The sequence below is a fragment of the Chrysemys picta genome, chromosome 23 (genome assembly GCF_011386835.1).
Source record: "Chrysemys picta bellii isolate R12L10 chromosome 23, ASM1138683v2, whole genome shotgun sequence".
In the NCBI taxonomy this organism is placed as follows: Eukaryota; Metazoa; Chordata; order Testudines; family Emydidae; genus Chrysemys; species Chrysemys picta.
This window is the reverse complement of record NC_088813.1, coordinates 8184203-8204896: the sequence shown is the minus strand read 5'-3', so window position 1 is coordinate 8204896 and position 20694 is coordinate 8184203. Positions and strand designations below refer to the sequence as shown.

At 50.1% G+C, this 20694-nt stretch overlaps 1 protein-coding gene across 3 annotated transcripts; it reads left to right on the top strand.

Annotated features, from left to right (window-relative positions):
• The first annotated feature begins 463 nt into the window (after positions 1–463).
• On the top strand, positions 464–17928 carry LOC101940791 (CCN family member 2-like). 3 transcript variants are annotated; one of them, XM_065576722.1, is made up of 6 exons: positions 488–616; positions 2479–2714; positions 7095–7308; positions 11704–11943; positions 14200–14411; positions 15469–17928. In XM_065576722.1, exons 2-6 carry the CDS (start codon positions 2688–2690, stop codon positions 15778–15780), a joined length of 1005 nt encoding a protein of 334 aa, XP_065432794.1. In that variant the 5' UTR covers positions 488–616; positions 2479–2687; the 3' UTR covers positions 15781–17928. The 3 variants fall into 3 exon arrangements, with proteins under 3 accessions (XP_023961587.2, XP_065432794.1, XP_065432795.1); XM_065576723.1 differs by having other exon boundaries at positions 489–616; positions 2338–2714; XM_024105819.3 differs by lacking the exon at positions 2479–2714 and having other exon boundaries at positions 464–616.
• The last annotated feature ends 2766 nt before the right edge of the window (positions 17929–20694 follow it).

Sequence of the window (20694 nt, the reverse complement as noted above, 5' to 3'; positions counted from 1 at the left end):
TCATCTTGTAGCTTTGACTCCCCTGGGCCGGGTGGGTCTGCAGGCCCTGCGGATGCACTATCACTTATGGTACCGAACGGCTTCTAACAAAGCTAAACTTTCTGTCCCTTCCCCTTCCAAGGGGAAAAGAGTAGCCCAACAAAGCTTCACTTATTTAAGAGTACAGCTCTTGTGGCCGAAAGGAAGGTGGAGAGAGGGAGTGGAGGAAGCTGTTTCAGGCTTCATACTTTTAGAATTAAAGAGTGAGTAATAATTATAAAATCCTAGCAAAGAGGTTTTTTGCCAGGATTTGATTTCCCCACGTGGAATGCAGCCGAGTCCCAGACTCCACCGGCAGCCCCGTGACCACCAGGCACACAGGAATCTGCTAATGTTCTCTGGAATTCGGACACTTTTTGGTTCACCCAGTTTGGGCCGCTCTCCAGCTTGTCACTCAAGTGCAGGGCACACCCCGTCAGGAGGCTATTTAAAGAGGAGCCCGTGTGCAACATTCTCCAAACAGAGCAGAGAGCGAGCGAGTTGTCAGTCTGAAACCCCACCCCTCTCACTCAGGATGCATGACAGCTTTGGGATAATAACCTGGTCTCTGTTCCTTCTACTCCTTGCGCCTGGCTGGGTATGTACTGTACTGCAGTCGTTTTATTTACTGGGGGAGCTTTGCAGCTCCTTGTTTTGCAGAATGCTTTCAGCAAGCCTAACTGTTGCAGCTGTCACCTGCCCCTGACAGTGCCTAAGAGGAGTTAGCTGGTAATGTGGCATCCCAATGCACTGTGTAGATAAATAACACTCATAACGGCATGCTGCAGACGCACATTGACCTGCATAGTGCTCTCCGTCCAAGGTTCTCAAAGCACTTCGTATGAAGTGGATGAAGCTCCTCCGTCTCTCCTGCTATCCCCGATTTACAGGAGGGAAACCAAGGCACAGAGAGGTCAAGCGACTTACCCGCAGCATTACCCGCCAAATGTGCGGCACTGCTAGGGATAAGACCAATATCTCAGCCATGTGCCGTCCTTCCTGCCAAGAAAAACAGCTGTTATTGAAACGCAGCTGTTTGCTCCTGGAAACCGTGAGCTTGAAATCTGAAGGAGAAATTGGATTGGAAGCTCTGTGGGGGCAGGGACTGTGTCTCGCTGCGTTTTGTGCCGTACCTAGCACAATGGGGCTCTGATTCTGATGGGGCCTTTGGATGTGACCACAATCCAAATGGCAGCAGCGGGGGCATTATTAATGATGATGATTTGTTATTATAGGGCCCAAACTGTACTAATCACCTTACAGACCAGTAAGGAGACCAGGTCCATGCCGCCAGCAGCTATGGCTCTAAATAGATTCTTGTGGCTTATCGCACTGCTGTATGCAAAATGCTTTAGGTAGATGAACTCTGTGTATTGATTGTTGCTGGTAGCACCACAAATGTGCTCCGTGATTTCCAAACAGAAAGAATGCTGATCTCTGTACGGAGATGCTTATAGTATAATGGTATCAGGGGCTGGGCAGTTTCTGCGGTGAGGGGAAATTAGCAAACTCTTTGGGGCAGGGACTGCCTTTTTCTTCTGTGGTTGTACAGCGCCTTGCGCAATGAGGTCCTGGTCTGTGACCCAGGTTCCTGGGTGTTACAGCAACGCACGTAATATATCATAATAAAAAACATTGTTTCTGAAACACTTTACAGTTAAACTTTGGCCACAAATTTGATTTATCCAAATGAGATCATGTTCTCAAGCGCTTTGAAGATGGGACTTTGGACTCCTGTTCTCTTCCTAGTGCTGGGAGGGAATCAAGGATCTGGTGGTTAAAACAGAGGAGCAGGAGCTCCTGAACTCTGCTCCTAGTCTGGAGGAGGAGTATTGTCTAGCGGAGCACTCAGATTCAGGATTCCTTGGCTCTGCTCTCAGCTCTGCCACTGACTTTTGTGACCTTGGGCATGTCACTGCCTCTTGCTGCCTCAGTTTCCCTATCTGTGAAAAGGGGATAGCAATTCTTATTTATCACACAAAGGTGTTGTAAGGCCTAGTTTATCAGTGCATTGAAATCCTGTAACTGAGGGTAAAGCAGTGTTATCCAAACCAATCCATCCAGTGTTAGGACTATTGGAATGATCACGCTTTGCCTCCTTTATCCTTGTCAGTGCCCGACCATACAAAGAGCATTAACCATACCTGTCTTGCACCTTTCATCTCATCCCAGGCACCCAGGGTGCTTTGTAAATATTTATTTGAGCCTTACAATACCCTTTCCCACCTCTTTGAATGGGATCATGGTCCAAAAAGCAGGGTTTTTTTAAAATAAAGAACCCTTTGTCATTGCCTGCGTTTGCTCTTTCCCTGGTGTTAGAGCCGCTTGGTTCACTGATCGGTCCCAAGAGCCAGCAGCTGCAGAGATGTGAGCCGGTTTCTCCCACCCCACCCCAGATTCTTCACCAGTGCTAAGAGTTACGTGAAGCAAAAAGAACATTACCCGTCTCTCTTCGTCCAGGTACCTAGGTTCAGCCTGCAGTGCCGGCAGTTAGGAAAATCTTGTTTTGACTTGTAAGCTGAGGAGATGGGACCTGGGAGCCAGTGATGGGGAATATATATGCAGCTCGGAGATGTGATTCTGCTAGTCAGCTTTTTACACACAACTGCCGCTCAGTCAGTGCTCAGGGCTCCTGGGAGTGGCTGCTTTGCAAATGATGTTTGGGATGCATGCAAGAGCTGCCAGCAAAACCAGAGGTGAGGCAGTCCTCTTTTTTGGCTTCTTTTTCTTTTTCAGTTCCAGTGGCTATGATCCATAATATTAGCTTAATTCTGGTTCCACTGAAGTCTGTAGACGTTTGCCACTGATTTCAACAGACGCAGGATCAGGCCTTTAAAGAGAAATGGGGCCCCTTCCCTTGAAAACTCCAACAGCGTGGAAGTTCGGGGCCAGCGACTTTTGTGGGTGGGAGGAAGCTGAAATGTGCATTGTCTATTCACTGCCTGGGCTCCTTTTCCACCCGCCTCTGCGGCACAACCTGTTAAAAACGTCCTTTGTATTATGCACAGGTCTGTTGCAAAGCAGCCGCTCAGTTCTTTGGGGAAGTTTGGATCTGGAGCTGAACTTCAGACCTGGGTCCATCTTCTTTGTATCGAGACAATTTCTAGAAGGAAGTGTATGGGCAGGAATGAGGAAGTGTCTTCAGGCATGTTGCAGAATAATTCATCTTTTAATATGGCATGAAAGTGGAACAACTAATGGAAGGTGCTAGCGAGGCGACTCCAGGTAGCCACTTCAACCCTGCCCAGTCTGTACTAGCATTCCCTACCTTACATGGTCCTTGTCTCCGCTCACTGTTTTTTTCATAGATTCTAGGGCTGGAAGGGACCTCGAGAGGTCATTGAGTCCAGTCCCCTGCCCTCATGGCAGGACCAAATACTGTCTAGACCATCCCTGATAGACATTTATCTACCTACTCTTAAATATCTCCAGAGATGGAGATTCCACAACCTCCCTAGGCAATTTATTCCAGTGTTTAACCACCCTGACAGTTAGGAACTTTTTCCTGATGTCCAACCTAAACCTCCCTTGCTGCAGTTTAAGCCCATTGCTTCTTGTTCTGTCCTTAGAGGCTAAGGTGAACAAGTTTTCTCCCTCCTCTTTATGACACCCTTTTAGATACCTGAAAACTGCTATCATGTCCCCTCTCAGTCTTCTCTTTTCCAAACGAAACAAACCCAATTCCTTCAGCCTTCCTTCATAGTGGATGAGCCAGAAAAGATTCCAGCTGACTTGCTGCTCTGTTGGCTCTGGCATGGTGTCAAGTATCGGGGGGTAGCCATGTTAGTCTGTAGCCACAAAAACAACAAGGAGTCTGGTGGCACCTTAAAGACTAACAGATTTATTTGGGCATAAGCTTTCGTGGGTAAAAAAACCTCACTTCTTTATCTGAAGAAATGAGGTTTTTTACCCACGAAAGCTTATGCCCAAATAAATCTGTTAGTCTTTAAGGTGCCACCGGACTCCTTGTTGTTTCTATTGGCTCTGTAAGGCTAGCAGGAGTTAAAAGACGCAAAACCAGAGCAGATTGGAGTCGGAATACACACTGGGGCCAGGTGTACTGTGTACCAAAGTGAGGTGACATGTGTGGTGTGAAGTCACACAGCAGTTCTGTGGCAGAGCTAGGAAGAGAATATCTGGGTCTGTGCTGCTGTAGCACCAGACCATCCTTTCTCTGCCACCCTTGAATAGAAAGTTAACCTGCCTATAAACAAAAAGTGAAACGGAGCAGTTCAGTTTCTCTGTGTGAAGTTGGGAAAGGAGGCAATCAGCCCGGACAGTGACAAGGTCAGGAAATGATTTAAATTCGGTTGGATTTAATCTAAGATTGTTGTCATTGGGAATTTAAAAAAAACGGAGAGACATTTTGAGAGTGTTTCTTTAAATAAACAGGAGGACTTGTGGCACCTTAGAGCCTTACAAATTTATTTGAGCATAAGCTTTCATGGGCTACAGCCCACTTCTTCGGATGCATAGAATGGAACATATATTGAGGAGATATATATACACACATACAGAGAGCATGAACAGGTGGGAGTTGTCTTACTAACTCTGAGAGGCCAATTAAGTAAGAGAAAAAAAGACCTGCGGGTGGCAATTTTGCAACAGAAAAGCTTGAAAAACAGACTCCAGCGAGAAACTGCTGAGCTGGAATTGATATGCAAACTAGATACAATCAACTTAGGCTTGAACAGAAACTGGGAATGGCTGAGCCATTACAAACATTGAATCTATCTCCCCATGTAAGTATTCTCACACTTCTTATCAAACTGTCTGTACTGGGCTAGCTTGATTATCACTTCAAAAGTGTTTTTTCTCTTACTTAATTGGCCTCTCAGAGTTGGTAAGACAACTCCCACCTTTTCATGCTTTCTGTGTGTATATATATCATAGAATCATAGAATCATAGAATATCAGAGTTGGAAGGGACCTCAGGAGGTCATCTAGTCCAACCCCCTGCTCAAAGCAGGACCAATTCCCAGCTAAATCATCCCAGCCAGGGCTTTGTCAAGCCGGGCCTTAAAAACCTCCAAGGAAGGAGACTCCACCACCTCCCTAGGTAACGCATTCCAGTGTTTCACCACCCTCCTAGTGAAATAGTATATCTCCTCAATATATGTTCCATTCTATGCATCTGAAGAAGTGGGCTGTAGCCCACGAAAGCTTATGCTCAAATAAATTTGTTAGTCTCTAAGGGGCCACAAGAACTCCTGTTCTTTTTGCGGATACAGACTAACACGGCTGCTACTCTGAAACCTTTCTTTAAATAGGCTGCTGCCACCACAGTGTCGGAGAACACCTGCTGCTGCTAACTTTTTCAGTGCACGGCTCACATCTTAATATAGATATTGTGGCAGACACACATCACCCCCATTCATAATCCGCCCCTGTACCCACCCCTCCACCCAGTCTTGATCGAATAACTTGCCCCTTCGGCAGCTACAGCAATTGCGTCTATGAAAAATAGAGGAAAGCACTGAAGTACCGTCAGCTTCTTGTAACGCACCCTCACAGCTGGAAACAGGGAGGATCCTGCCAGCTCTCGACTGCGGTTTGAGAATGGGTGTGGTACAGGCAGCAAGGTGGTGTTATTTATTACAAGAAGATTTTGCACTAGGAGTTTTCAAAGAGAATTAGATTAATTCCTCTTGAACGGAGTAAGACTCGGTGAGATCTTGTGGGTTACGATTAAGCCAAATCCCTGTCCTATACTATACTGTGCTGATTGATGCAAGAGTATAAAACTGCATCTCCTAGCCCCATGTGAGCGTCAGTTAGGACAGCGGTTGGGAACAACAGCCAAAGCAGCTGGAGAAGTTTTACTACTGTTATTGGTCACCAAACAACACATGCAAGGAAGTTGCTTTGCCGGCCAGGGTTGGGTCTGATACAAGAGCAGATATGTATGAACCTGGTGGCTTTGTTGCTTTACATTGATATCTCAAAACGTGTTGTAAGCTTAAACGGACGCATGCAAATAATACACAAAGATCATTTTGTCACTGCAATTGCAGCCACTTCTGGGGTGGAACATAGCGGTGCACAGAGGCATGGCACAGCCGTTAAATATGGGAAGTGAAGAACTACTCCATATCCCTGTTGAAACTACATAGTGAGAATGTTGGCTGGCAAAATGTAGTTACCCAAGTGGGATTAACACCGATTTTTTTTTTTTAAATGAAAAGGGGGCTCTTTAATGACTGCAAATTTAGCACCTTTAATGACCTTGGTTTCACATCTCATCCAAACCATGCTGTGTACAGCAGCTGGGAGGTTGGTTCAGCACTGGCTCTGGGGGAAGGCTGCCACCTACTGTATCACCAACATCACTTACAGCATCCCGGGTTTTCCCTCGAGCGTTCCCATCCTTCGGACCCGGCCCAACCCTGTTCACCATGTGAAATCAAACAGCAGAAATACTGAAGTGTGGGTTTTTGAAAGGAGGGAAGGGCACCCTGAAGTCCTTTGAGCAGGCATGGTGTTACTTTCGTAAGGTCCCAAGGAAGGAGGTTACATTAAGGTCCCCAAAAAGGTGGGGGCTCACCTCTCAGGTCCTACTTGGAGAGGTAGTGTGGCCTTTTGAATCTAGCACTGCACTGAGATTTGGAAAACCCGGGTTCTATTCTTGGCCGTGCTGCTGGGTGACTTTGGGCCAATCCATTCCCCGCTCCGTGCCTCAGTTTCCCCATCTGTAAAATGGGACTAAGGATGGTGACCTCCTTTGAGATGTACGGATGAAAGAGCCAGGTATGTTGTTGTGGATACAGTCAAAGGGAAGGGGACCGATTCCACAGAGTGGGGAACTCCAAGCAGTCTCCTGCCCTGTTAGTGTTTAAAGCTGACCCTGTCTCCCAGGGGGATTTCTCTTTCCTGGACTCCACTTGATTTTGCGGTCAGGGGATTGCTCATCTGGAGCTGCATGGAAGGTCCTTCCTGGTACCCGGATTGGGGAGGGGGAGAGAAAGGTGGGTTTATCCTGCTGGAGCTGGGGCAACAGATTCATGCACTTTTAATCTCTCCACCCTGCTGGTTTGTGAGAGGAAGGGTCTTATTTTCATGGCTTGTCTGTCCTCCAGGCAGAGTCACAGCCGTGTTCGTACCCATGCCAGTGCCCCTCTCAGCCGCTGCAGTGCCCTGTTGGCACCAGCCACGTGTGGGATACCTGCGGATGCTGTAAAGTGTGTGCCCGGCAGCTGGGTGAGCTGTGTTCCCTTCAGACACCCTGCGATCCCCACAAGGGACTCTACTGCGACTTCTCCAAAATCCACAGAGACGTCGGGATCTGCTTAGGTGAGCGGCTGCGTATCCCTCCAGCGTGAAGCTGCCCTGCCCCCAGGCCCCACAGACCATGGGAGAGCCAGAGGGACATCAGAACCTGCCTTAGGGAACATACAATGGCAGACCAGACAAGTGGCCTCCTTATGTGGCCTGTGCAACCCCTTTGAAACTAACTGATGGACCAAAAAGTATGTGACTGACTAGATGGCACAAGTCATAACCGCAGATACAAACTCCTTACATGAATTCACAGGGCAGAGGATTTGGATTCCTGGATCCAAAACCTCTCTCTCCATTGACTTTTATATATCACACTCTTAGCACAGTTGTGCTAGTACTGCTTTACTGGGATTAAACCCAGTGTCCCGTCTGTTGAGGGCAGTCTGATCGCCATCCTCTAGTCCCAACAGGGGTTTCTGGGTCAGATGCCAAACCAAAGGCTCCCCGTTCTCTAGTTCTGGTTCCCTGTGGTACAACTCTTCCACTAAGAGAGAAACTGATTTTTCTACTACATTTTAGTGGGGGAGATTTTCAAGGGCCCTACTTCCCATTTGTGCCTTACTCTGACTGACTTCCAATGGGGGTTGGTTGCTTTAATGTTCTTTGTGTCTTTTGAGAATCTCCAGCAACGGCATCAGTCTCTGCACTGATCCTACTGTAAACGCCAACATCTTTCAGTTTCACGGAGGGCATGGCCAGGAGGAACCATCTGATCATCTACTCGGACCTCTTACGTCACAGACCAGACACTAGTTAGACCAAAACCTTTCAGTCCTCAGGCAACTAATCCATTGTGAGGCACAGGCAGAGAACAGGAGAGGCCAGGATGCCCCCCAATGCCTGAGGCCATTTTGGGCCATTATTATAAAGTAATGTTACTTTTGTAATCAGAGCAGAATTCTCTACCCTGTCACATTATCGGTAGCATTTTAAATCCACTGGACACATGTGTTCATAGATTCCAAGGCCAGAAGGGACCATTGTGATCATCCAGTCTAACCTCCGGCATAGCCCAGGCCAGAGAACTGCCCCCCAGTAATTCCTAGAGCAGCTTTTGGAAAATCATCCCAGCTCGATTTTAAAAATTGTCAGTGACGGAGAGTCCACCAGGAGCCTGGGTAAATTTGTTCCCCTGGTTAATTACACTCACTGTTATAAATTTACACCTTCTTTCAGTCTGTTTGTGATGTCGCGGCCTTCCTGTGTTCAAACATTAATAGAAATGGCCAAAAATATCATTTGCAAAAGAGTGTGTATGCGCCGACTGGCCTCTACGAATCCTGAAAACAGCAAATGCAAACCTGTTTTCACCAGACCCCTCCTGGAGCGTCTCTCAGCGAAGGCTACTACATCCCTGCCCAATATCAGCTTTTTAGCGAGAGCCATTGTGCCAGTTGGACTGTTTAAAAATAAATAAATCAAGACTTGTTTTTTCATAGTGGAGGAAGTATATTTCTCCCTTCCCCCTTTTCTTTGTTTTCCTTCCCCAAAAAACAGTGGAATCATTTTTGGCTCAAACTTTCAAAAAAAAAAATTGCCCTTGGACAGACACCAGGGCTGGAAAATTTCTGCCTGAGGGGTACAAGGTAGGTGAGGGAATATCTTTTATTGGGCCAACTTCTGCTGGTGAGAGAGACAAGCTTTTGAGTTTACACAGAGCTCTTTTTCAGGCCTGGGAAACCTTTAATTTCCCACTTTAAACACACTTTGAGTAAGCTCAAAAGCTTGTCTCTCTCACCAACAGAAGATGGTCCAACAAAAGATATTACCAGTCTAAACACACATTAACCAGAACTATGTGCTCCCCAGCAGAGAAAGGAGTTAAAGAAAGGGGAGACACTTTAATCTGAGTAAGAAGCACCCCCCTTATGTGAACGAGCCCATCGGGAACACATGACAAGATGGACTCTTCTCAGAACGCTGTGTAGTGCAGGTCTCGAACGCTCTGTGCTGGCTTAGTGTTAAAATCAACCATACAAACACGAGGCTGGAAACTGACTTCCGGGGCTGCAGTGTGTGTAACTTCTGGAAAGATGGAGCACGGGAAACGTTGCACTAAGATAAACTGCTGTAGTGTTGGCACGTGGTAGCCAAGGCAAGAAAGGTTTTAGGATGCCTTTAGATTAATGCTGCAAAGACAGGCTGCTTGTTCATTGCTACGGTTCATTCTCACCAAGGGAAATGGCCCCCTTACCTGGTTCAGCGGTAAAGCTTTATTGGACCATTGTGCAGCACATATGAGGGAGGCTGGTCTTGTGGCTAAGACAGTGGTTTCTTCCTCTTTTTGCTGCTTTATGATTTATAAAAGATTTTTTTTTTTAAATTAGAGACTGGGTCTACTTGTTCTCCTTAGCTTAGAAATAGCTGGAACATTAAATCTGATGTTCCTTGGCCTTGCTGGAGAACTTCTTGAAAGTCTCTGCCTTGAACTGGAGGATTTCTCAGCCCTCCGTTGAAAGGTTGGTATGGTCAGTCTTTAACAAAGAGCACATTTCTCCCAAGTATCTTCCAAACCTTTGAGTTGAATAGACATCAACAAAAACAAATGGAAAACAAGAAGCTTTAAAAAGCTGGGAGGGAAAGTGAGATTTTGATTGGATTGGGTTTCACTTGCATTGTCTGACGTCACACCCTGCCAAGTCTCCAGTCACACAGATTCTTTCAGGAAAATCAGGATGGACAAGATCCAGGCACCTACTGGGAAAAAATGGTGGGGCAGGGAAGGGTCCTTTTTTATGATGTAAAGAATTCCTGAATGGGTACAAACCCTATTTGTTTTTTCCTTTTGCAAGCCACCTTTAAATGTGGGAAATTGACTGCACTCAGAGGAATGTTGCCTTTTTGTCTTATAGGGATATCTAGCCGCAAAGTTTTTGGCTAGTGTGTCATATCAAGAATGCATCTTGCACCATACCATTGACTTGGGGCACTTTGTTAGATCCTGGCGGAGAAACTCTTTGAGTTAAGAGGAGGCTGTTTACAAGTTGGATGGGTGTAAAGACCTGGTTCCACTTAGCAGCCCATCCGACTGGAAAAGAGGTGTCTCCAAGGAATATCAGACCGTCTGGCATTAGCTCAGCGAGCAGGTGGGGATGGGGAGTGGAAGACAAGTTTCAGAAAGGAGAGCGCAGTATGGGGAATACCCCAAATAGGCCAGCAAGCCAGATGCTAGAGACTCCAATTGCACCAGGTTACCTGTGTCCTTTTCCCAGATCCGTCTCTGAAAGAACCAGGTCAGTGAGGGTCAGCCAGAGCTGCCCTGATATGATCCCTGTGCGCCAGATTGTGAACCACGTGCTCTCACTACTGAGCAGTTCTTTATTAGCATTATGGTAGCACCTAGCAGCCCCAGTCATGGACCAGGACCCCATTGTGCTAGGTGCTGTACGGACACAGAGCAAGCCCCAGGGGGCGTAACTCACATGAATAGTCTTGTCAATGGGGTTCACAACCTGGCCCTAGGCGATGGAGCAAAACCAAGGCACTGGATCCAAACTACCCAGAACTTTGGGGTGTTTGAGATCTGGTCTTGAGCCCATCCCTACTCAACTACTGCTGTACTGGTGAGGGGACCTGCTCTCTACCAGAGAGTGCTCCAGGCAGTAGCTCTTCCTCCAGACTAGCTCTGCACACAGGAACTGTCAGCCAGCTTCTTCATCGCTCCTCGTGATAACTGGAGCCGCCAGTTTCTTCTTGCCTGGGCACTCACCCAGTCGGGTAGATCTCGAAGCTGTGGTCAGTCCTGCAGGGTGCTAGTGCCCTCCGCTGTAACCTAAAACGACAGATCCTAACGTCAGCACCCCGTGCTTCCGCAGCACTGTCCATCCAAAGCATTTAGCTGGACCATAGCAACGGAGGCTTGGACCAGACCTCAAGGTCACCTAGTCCATCCCCCACACAGAGACAGGATCTTACCAGCCGGTCTCAGAGGTGGGGCTAGTCAATGCAGCTTTGAGCAGAGCTGCACCGACGCATTACTGGCTTGCTCGATGGGTTTGTGAACAGAGAGGTCACACCTGGCCCTCCTCATTTTCGGATGGGGGCTCAGTTCGCAGCAGGTGAAGCTGCCCTTGTCCAGCCATGCAAATTCAATTAGAAGGGCTTGCTTACCCTGGGGGGAGGGGTGCAGCCTGGTCCCTGGTGAACTCAGGCTCCCCTTGGACAGGCACTCAAGGAAAAGACTCTAACCTGGCTGCTTGGGACCCCAGATGCCTGTGGGAAGAGCCGGTTACATCCCCAGGATTCATAGATCTCAGGCCAGGGGAGCTGATGTTTACATGCTTTGATTTCTGGTTCCCACGTAATCCCCTAGAGGAAGAGACCTGGCCCTCAGCACCTGGATCGTTTCTGCTGAATCATTCCATCAACTCCCCCCCTCTCCCCCCCACACATTATCTCTCCCTACAGCCCACGAGGGGGCGACCTGTGACCTGCTGGGGAAGATCTATCCCAACGGTGAGAGCTTCCAGCCCACCTGCAAGCTGCAATGCATCTGCATGGACGGCGCCGTCGGCTGCATCCCCCTGTGCGCCGACGACCTGCGGCTCCCCTCCCCGGACTGCCCCCACCCCCTCCGGGTCAAACGCCCAACCCAGTGCTGTGAGGAGTGGATTTGTCAAGGGGGCAGCCAGGAAACGGCCCTGGCAGGTGAGCAGAGCGACAAGCTGGGGGCGGGAATAGCTTTGATGGGGCCAACTTCTGTTTGTGAGAGAGGCCAGCTTCTGAGCCACACAGAGCTCTTCCTCAGAGGTCTGGGAAAGGAACTGCCAGCCTCACAGGTGGAACAGATCATTTAGCGTAAGGAGTTAGCACCTATTTCAAGGGACCATTCCAGGTAGCGGGGCCCGTTAACGCTCTGCAGTCATAGGACAGCAAGGGGGGTTAGTGAGTTCCAGCTTGTTGTAATAAGCCAGGTGTGGCCAAACTTACTGACTTTCTGAGCTGCATATCTTCAGACGTTTGAGAGCTGGGCTGCGCTTGCCGGGGGCTTCAGGGGGGTCTTAGGGCTTGATGCTGAAACCCTGCTCCTGCTGAGGTCCCGAGCCCCGGCAGGTGTGCCCAGTGGGGGTGAAGCCCCAGGCCCCCTCCCCGCTGGGCAGAAGCCAGAAGCAAGACATTGGTGGGAGGGTTACGTGGGGTCACGTACCTGACAGGTGTTTGTCTAACCTGCTCTTTAAAATCTCCAGTGACGGAGATTCCACAACCTCCCTAGGCAATTTATTCCAGTGCTTAATTTATTCAGTGCCTAACCTGACAGTTGGGAAGTTTTTACTAATGTCCAACCTAAACCTCCCTTGCTGCAATTTTAACCCATTGCTTCTTGTCCTGTCCTCAGAGGTTAAGAACAATTTCTCTCCCTCCTCCTTGTAATAACCTTTTATGTACTTGAAAACTGTTATCATGTCCCTCTCAGTCTTCTCTTCTCCAGACTAAACAAACCAATTTTTTCAATCTTCCCTCCTAGGTCATGTTTTCTAGATCTTTAGTCATTTTTGTTGCTCTTCTCTGTTCAGTCCATGATTTTTAATGTCTAGCAAAGTTATGAATTTAAGCTCCCAGGCTCATCTTTTGAAGGCGTTGTGCAGGTTTCCTTTGAGGACGAGGACTGAGGGGTCAGATACGGAGTGATGGCTTTGTGAGAAGTGTTCACCCACGGGTCTTAGGGTGTTTTTATCTTTTATTCTTTTCCTGTGTGAGTTCATTTGAGAGCGCAGTGACTGTCTGGTTTCACCCATAGTTGTCATTGGGGGCATTTAGTGCACTGGATGAGGTACCCCACATGTTGTGATAGGCACGTGTAGGACCTATGGATCTCGAAAGGTGTGTTGTGGGGGAAGTTGATCCTTGTAGTAGTGGAGATACATCTGCAGGTTTTGCATCTGTTGTTTTGACAGGGTCTGGTGCCACTTTCAGTTCGTAGTGAGGTTGGGGGGTTGTTTGAGGGCCAGAAGAGGGGGTTCAGGGAAGATTTCTTTCAGATGGAGTCCCCATAGAGTATGTTGTTTGATGATACCCCGTACGGGTTCCATTTTGGGGTGGTAGATGATAACTAGGGGTGTGCGGTTGGAGGAGGTTTTATTGATTGGCAGGTGAGTGACAGACAGATGAGGGTGTGGCCGATTGCACCGTCAGGGAAGAGCTATTAGCTGGGAAATAGAGACGGGCCCAAAGCCCTGAAGTTAGCTCCAAACTTGCCCATCGTTTGGGATATTCAGATCTGGGACTTTCTTATGGGCCTCTCTCGAAACCAGTGATTAGCCAGTAGAGCGGTGAGTCCCCTCCCCTCGATCAGTACTGTGGAGTGGCGATGGGTGACCAGTTCTGCACCAGGAGCTGGGTCCATGTGAGTGCCTGTAGCAACAGAGGGGAAAGAAGCTACTGTTTCAGCGGGGACTGGGGAGGAAGATTGAGGGGCCAGAACTGAACTAGCCACATTGGATCTGGCCAGTCCACCTTGAGTAACAACTAATCTTCTCTGGCCAGGGGTAAGGCCCGTTGGCAAGGTCTTGTGGAAGAGGCGGGTGCTGCTGCCGCCTCTGCTGCCCCTGTTTTGTGGCTACAGGGCATCCGTCTCTACAGAGGTCACGGATGGTGCCTTTTATGACCACCAGAAAGGTTCAGACATAATCCAGTTACCAAATCAGAGCTGGGTTTACACTTCTGGAGCTGACAGAAGCGGGGAAAGGAGACCAGACCCTGCTGACTCTCGTAGTGAATGGGCAAACGGCTCTGGCAGGGCCTCGCTTACTGCCCCTCCTGCCCCATTGCTGGAGAACAAGACAGTGCCAGCTCGTGAGCTGCTCAGCAGAGCAAGGCCCCAGATGGTCACTTGCTTTGTACCTGGCCATGTGCCTTGTGCCAGGTCCCTGAACGCTCTCTTGTGTCCCTCTTGACCTGGGTCAGTTTACAGGGAGAACCCAGCGCCCAGGCCTGAGCTGAACGACCTCCAGGAGAACTGCCTAGTCCAGACCACCGAATGGAGTGCCTGCTCCAAGAGCTGTGGGATGGGCATCTCCACCCGCGTCACCAATGACAACCCCCAGTGCCGCTTGGAGAAGGAGAGCCGACTCTGCATGGTCCGGCCCTGCGACTTCCCCAGGGAGAAGATCATCAAGGTACTGGCTGCTGGTGGAAGCTGGGAGGGGGGCCACCAGCGTCTGTGAGACTAGATGGAGCAGGAGCAGGGCTGGAGCGGGTAGGACAAAGCAGGATGAGGCTGACTACACAGTGGTCAATTCCCTGCCATCTCAGAGGCCTTGGGTATGGGCAGCACCGCGGTGCCGTGTGCCTGGGACACACGTCAGTTCAATCCAGGTCAGACTAGATGACCTAATTGTCCCTTATGGCCTTACAATCTATGAAACTACGGATACATGGTCAGGAGGCACCAGCTGATCCCCCAAGATGCTGGTCATTGCCCACCCGTCCTGGCTAACATTCAAAGGCCCAGTTCAGCCCTGGCATAGACAGGTGCCACTCCTATTGATCCAGAGGGCGTGGGCCGGGGATGCTCGCTCTGCAGGTCCATCAAGCACACTGCTAGACATAGCCTCACCCCTCCAGCCCTCAAAGCCTAGGGGATGTTTGGAACATCAGTTCTCCCTAATACTGCAGCTCATACAGGACCCAGTCCTGAGAGGTGCTGGGCACCCTCCACTCCCATTGACATCAGTGGGAACTCCTGGCAGGATCTGGTCGTGTAGCTAGAGCCGGTCAAACACTTTGTACCTGTCTGTCTATATCTCTGTCTCTATCCAGTGAAAACTGATGTTTGGGTTCAATCGAAGTGCTTCACCAAAGTGTTCTGAGCTCTTTGAAAATCCCCATTTTTCCTCCAACTTTTTATAACCTTGGAAAAATGTTAATTTTTTTTTCTCATTTTGGTGGGAAAAATCCCACTTCCCGCTTTTTAAAACTCTTTCCCCACAGCTACGTTTCATTGCTTTGTTTTTCCCCAATAGAGCCGGTGACACCGAAACAAAAAATGTTTCCAAAAACTCAACAATTTTGAATTTTTTTTCCTAGAAAACCAATGAATTTCAACCCAAACAAAACCACTTGTATTTCCTCTGAGTGTTTTTCTACTCCCCCTCCCCCCTCCCCGTGCCTTTTTCCGTAGCGCGATCCCGTCCTGCCAGGTTAACTCTTTCCTTACTGCTGCTCTCTCCCCAGAAAGGAAAGAAGTGCGTGCGGACCCCAAAGTCCCGTCGGGGAATCCGCTTTGAGTTCTCGGGCTGCACCAGCGTCCGCTCTTACCGGCCCAAGTTCTGCGGGAGCTGCACAGACGGCCGCTGCTGCACGCCCCACACCACCAGCACTGCAGAGGTGGAGTTCCGGTGCCCGGAGGGGGACTTCTTCCACCGTAAGCTAATGTTCATCAAGACGTGCTCCTGCCACCATGACTGCCCCAGGGACAACGACATCTTCCTGGCCACCTACCGCAGAAGGATGACCGGTGACCATGTCAAGATAGAGAGGCAGTAGCCCCTCCTCTCCCTGATCCAGCTAATGCGTTGAGCGCTCTCAAGTGCCTGCCGAGCTGGTTCCTTTTGAGGATGCTGAGGCAGAACAAGGCGAGCCTGGAAACAGAGATGGGCCGGGACTGAAATCCTGATCCAAATTCCCCAGACTTTGAGGCAGTTTGGATCCGGATCTAAGCCTTGTGGCCCAGGCCCATTTCTAGCTGAAAGTGAAGTGGGTGAGCCGTTCCTTGAAGTCCCTGCTGTGCCAGTACCTGGCAGCAAACCCAGGGCAGGAGGCAAAGGAGAGGTCCAGGAAGTCTGAATGTGCATCAACGTGCTAGGCCTGTTTCCCATTAAACAACAGACTAGGGCCCTGGTGGATCGGCATCTAGCTTTTTGCAATGCATCCCTGTAAATGAAAGTAGCCCAAGCCCAGTGATGGGTTAGTGCCGTGGCTGTCAGTCACTCTTGACTGACACCTCCTATGTCTTGGTGCTGTTTGACAAATTCTCTTCCCCTGCTCAGTGCCCCTGTTCGATACCCTCTGTCCCAGAGCAGTCAGCAACTCGAGAGTCTTGTGCATTCACTGCGTGTCTCTGACATCAGCCGTTTTTCAAAAGCCAGATGGTCCTGCAGGTGCCCTTGGGTCTACTGAGAACAGCAGAGAGCGTTACAAGGGGTTGGCCATTCAGTCCCACTGCAAGAGACCTGACATTGCTGTGTGGCTTTCTTTGGAAAATCCAGACCCAGTTCGGGACATCTCTGTAGACGATGGGGCTGTCACTCTGCTCACTGGCAATGCAGAAAGGGCTCTAGGGCCTGATCCTGATCTCAGATACCCCAGTGGAAATCAGGAGTAACTCCGGAGAGCACTGCCAGGGTAAAACTGGGATGTGCTAGATTAGAATCAGGTTCCCATCCTGAAAAATCGCAGCCAACAGATCTGCTCCTGTAACTTCTGAGTCCCATGTGTAGACTTTACTGCCAGAAAATTAGTATTTCCTACTTTTCACGTCTGTTACCGCATCAGAGCCGGATCTGTTGTGGGAGAGTGAGCTGGCTTCTCTCCTGGCTCGTGCATCAGCAACAGAATTGCAAACTACATTTCAAGTTGTAGAGTCTTTATTCCTGGTGGTGTGTGAACAGGAAGAACCCAGCTCAGGTCAGATCCCAGGGAGAGTTTGAGGTGCCAGAAGGAAAAAAACAACAACAATTGTTAACTGTAAACTGAGCAGATTTGCCCTGGAGTTGTTGAGACGACAACATGAAAAGCTCTGACTGGGGCCCTGTGTGTCAGTCATGGGATACATCTCTTGCCGCAGAACTATGCTTCATAATCTCAGCTTCCAGTAGAGAAAATCGTTGCTAGTCCTCAGAGTTACAAACAAAAATCTTACAATTGTAGCCCAAGTGTAACCAATGCAGGGGTATCTACCAGAGTGTGCAACCAGCCTGAAGCAATAGCTTTGAGAGGTGTGAACCGTTTGCCTCAGTGGGATGTTAACTCTGAAAACTAATGAGGGTCCAAATATCAACATTACTATTTAACGCCTGCTCGTTTTAGCAGAAACATCCAGCTAATGGGCTGATCCCACCAGTGCCTTTTGTCTCCATTCTTTAATTCTTCTGAAGCTGGGACAGAATTTCTACCAGAATGATGCAGAATCAAGGGGCCTTGCTGCAGAACTGAGGTCCAACCAACTGCAGAGGCTGGGACCGTGCCTATGCTGCCATCCAGACCTGTATTTCAGAGCAGAGCTTCCTTTCAAATAACATTCCAGGCAGTTGCTAAATGCCGCCCTTCGCTTATAGGCTTCAAAGCATCATCCCTGACTTGGCCACTGAAATGCCCGGGGTATAAAACATCACCTCTTTTCCTCCATCCCCCAACAGCTGCAGCAGCATCGCTCCCATCACAGCCGCTCCTGGAGCTTTGCCCTCCTCTTGTTTGCGTTGGGATTCAAACTGTAGTTTACGGTGTTGCTGTCGGTCAAACAGCCGGTTCTGGGGCCTTTCCATGCTGTAAACTCCCCTGCCCCCGCCTCTTTGGTGCAGTTCTTCTGGGTTGGTGGCTGTTCTTCCTCTTGGCTGCCTGGCTTCAGAGGGTAAAACTAAAATGATGGTTGCACTTTACCTGATAACAATAAATGTCTCGTTATTTTGTACGTAACCTGCCCACCTAGACTCCTCTGTGGATGGATGGTCCCCAGAGGGGGATGTGTCCAAGCAGGGAGTTGAGAGGAGCTCCCTGCTGAACAGGGGCAAGTCTCAGCTGTATGACCAATCACCAGCCACTTTCAAACCCAAGGATCTCTGCCATTGGTTGGTGCTGGAGTCCTCAAAGCTCCAGGATCTTTGCCATTGGTTGGTGCTGGAGTCCTCAAAGCTCCAGGATCTTTGCCATTGGTTGGTGCTGGAGTCCTCAGAGCTCCAGGATCTTTGCCATTGGTCCGAGCTGGAGTCCTCAAAGCTCCAGGATCTTTGCCATTGGTCCGAGCTGGAGTCCTCTAAACAGATTCATTCCTCCCCCGCAAAGAAATACTGCCAGTAAGTCATGTCCATCTAGAGTGACCAGATGTCCCGATCTTATAGGGACAGTCATGATTTTTGGGTCGTTTTCTTATATAGGCTCCTATTATCCCCCACCCCTGTCCTGATTTTTCACATTTGCTGTCTGGTCACCCTATGTCCATCCAACATCTCATCTCACTGACTGCAAATAAGAGGCAGGGAGACCCAGGCTGCCTGGCTGAGTGAACCAGCCCCTGGATCTGGGGGTCAGGAGCCATGGTTCTGGTCCCAGTTCTGCGGCTCACTGGGGTATGTGACTTTGGGCAAATCACTTCATCTCGCTGAGCCTCTGGTCCTGCCTTGGCGAGGACAGGGCCTGGCATGATCCCAGCTGATGCCGATAGCCCAGTGCATGCGCGGAGAGGTGCCAGCCTGTGCCCCCTCCATCCAAGGCCAAGGCGATGCTTGGGCCATGCTAACATCCCATAATGCGAGTGCGTGTGAGCCAGGACTCAGTGGGGTGCCAGCCCTGCGGTGCACGCGGAGGCAGTCATTCGCCAGACATGCTTCCCACAGTGTTTAATAGTCGGATAAAAATAAACCTGGGAGCAGATGTGGCCAGAAGTCAGTGTGAATAGGGGGAGCTTTATGGAGGCTTAGCAGCTTACGGGTGATATTCACTATCTCATCGTATTATCCAAGGGCGGTTCTCCCCCCACCCCTGCTCTCTTTTAATATTTACAGGAACCATTTCCCGGAGGGCATGCGGATGAATCTTGCATGACGCTGACTGGGACAGAGGAAAGGTCCTGTCCTATAAGCTTTGACCCTCCCCCATCTCTTTTGGGGGGAGACTCTGAGGCTACGGCCCCCTTGGAGACAGCACAAGTAAGCTGGCAGCACCACCCCTGATTTACTGTGTATAACCAGGCCCAATTTCCTTCTCGCTCTGGCTGGTTTTACACCATCCACTTCCATCGATTCCCAGGGGGCCGCTCCTCATTCACGCCAGCCTAAGGGAGAGCAGAATCGTACCGTTCTCTGTCAAGGTGGGGCACACTGACTCCAGACACTCCCGAACTTCAGGGATGTTTAGAGCTGGATCTGACCCAGGTGGCTGACCCTGTGAATCGCTCATTGGTGAGTGGTGGGAGGGGGACCCCTTCGCAATCCATGTCCCACCAGACCCTATCTAATGCCAGCCTCACAAGCCCACACTGCACTGCCACCTCCATCCCATCCCCAAGCTGTCTGCGCCTAGGGCAGCGTCATCAGAGAGAGGGAGAAAAGTGGGGGGGGGCGATCAGGAGTTGCTGCTTCTGGCACAATCCCACCCATTCCCCTGCTCTCCACCCCTGGGTACCAGAGAAGTCACACAATAATCTGGCATTTTCTTATAGTGGTTCCCAAAGCACTTTGGAAGTAGGAATTTCTTCACCCACCCTGGCGTGCCACCCCTGCGGGGGTGGACCGTAGCAGGTGTTCAGTCGTGCAGAGCAGCTCGCACACTAGCACAGTGCAAGAAGGAGAGGTGCAGGGTGTGTGTGTGTGGTGGTGGTGGTGGGGGAGATAGAGGGAAACAGATCAGATCATCCGCGCTGAGATCGGGCCAGGACGCTGGGCTAACACGTGTGGGAAGTGCCCAGGGATCTTTAATGACCATGAGTCGTTGCAGCCTGTGTCATCCCCGAGCTAGAGTCGAGGAGCAGTACGCTGGGATGCCTCAGGCTCCTGGCTGCCGGCGACATGGGGGCAGTTGAGGAGCTTGTCTCTGTCCTCAGTGGGAATGGGGCACTGCACGCAGAGACCAGCGGGGTGGGGACGGGACCAATACATGAAATGACAGAGAAATTGGCACCGTCTGCTTCTTGTGATTGGGGGCTCCAGGAAAGAAGCCCCTCACCCCAGCAAGGGGAAGGCAGGTGAGGAGGATGGAGGAGGAAGACCGGAATGGAGAGGGGGACGGCTCACTGGGAAAGGGATGAGTGGCCTGCTTTGAGTATAGGGCCTCTGGAGTCACTCCCCATAAGGTCCATTCATTCTCATTCTCTGGTGTGTACAGTCAGTGGCCACTAGGTGGCAGCAGACACCTCACTAATTGGGACTCAGGTTCTCCTGGTGCGTGGGGGGCTTTCCTGGGCAGGTGCAGGAGGGGGGGGCTGAGCGGGGGACACACGGTTCCTTTGTGTCGCTGCCACCTAGCAACCCTTCCCACTGCTAAAGGCGTCGCGGATGTCCCCTTTGAGTGCCTGGACAGGTCATCTCCCCAGTCACTGTGGGTGCAGAGAGCCCCTGGGTGCGGGGCCAGCTCACCAAACACGCTCCGTGTCCCTTTTAGTGAGCCCCGGGCTGTTGGAGTGTGCTGGACTGGCACCCGGCCACCCCCAGTTGGCCCTTAGGGCAGCACCAAAGCAAGCATTCCCCA

Excerpts from the sequence above, each read along its gene's own strand:
- LOC101940791 (XM_024105819.3), top strand. The coding sequence starts at position 554 with ATGCATGACAGCTTTGGGATAATAACCTGGTCTCTGTTCCTTCTACTC. Across the intron at positions 617-7,094 it reads TACTCCTTGCGCCTGGCTGG|GCAGAGTCACAGCCGTGTTC; the intron begins GTATGTACTGTA and ends TCTGTCCTCCAG. Across the intron at positions 7,309-11,703 it reads AGACGTCGGGATCTGCTTAG|CCCACGAGGGGGCGACCTGT; the intron begins GTGAGCGGCTGC and ends CTCTCCCTACAG.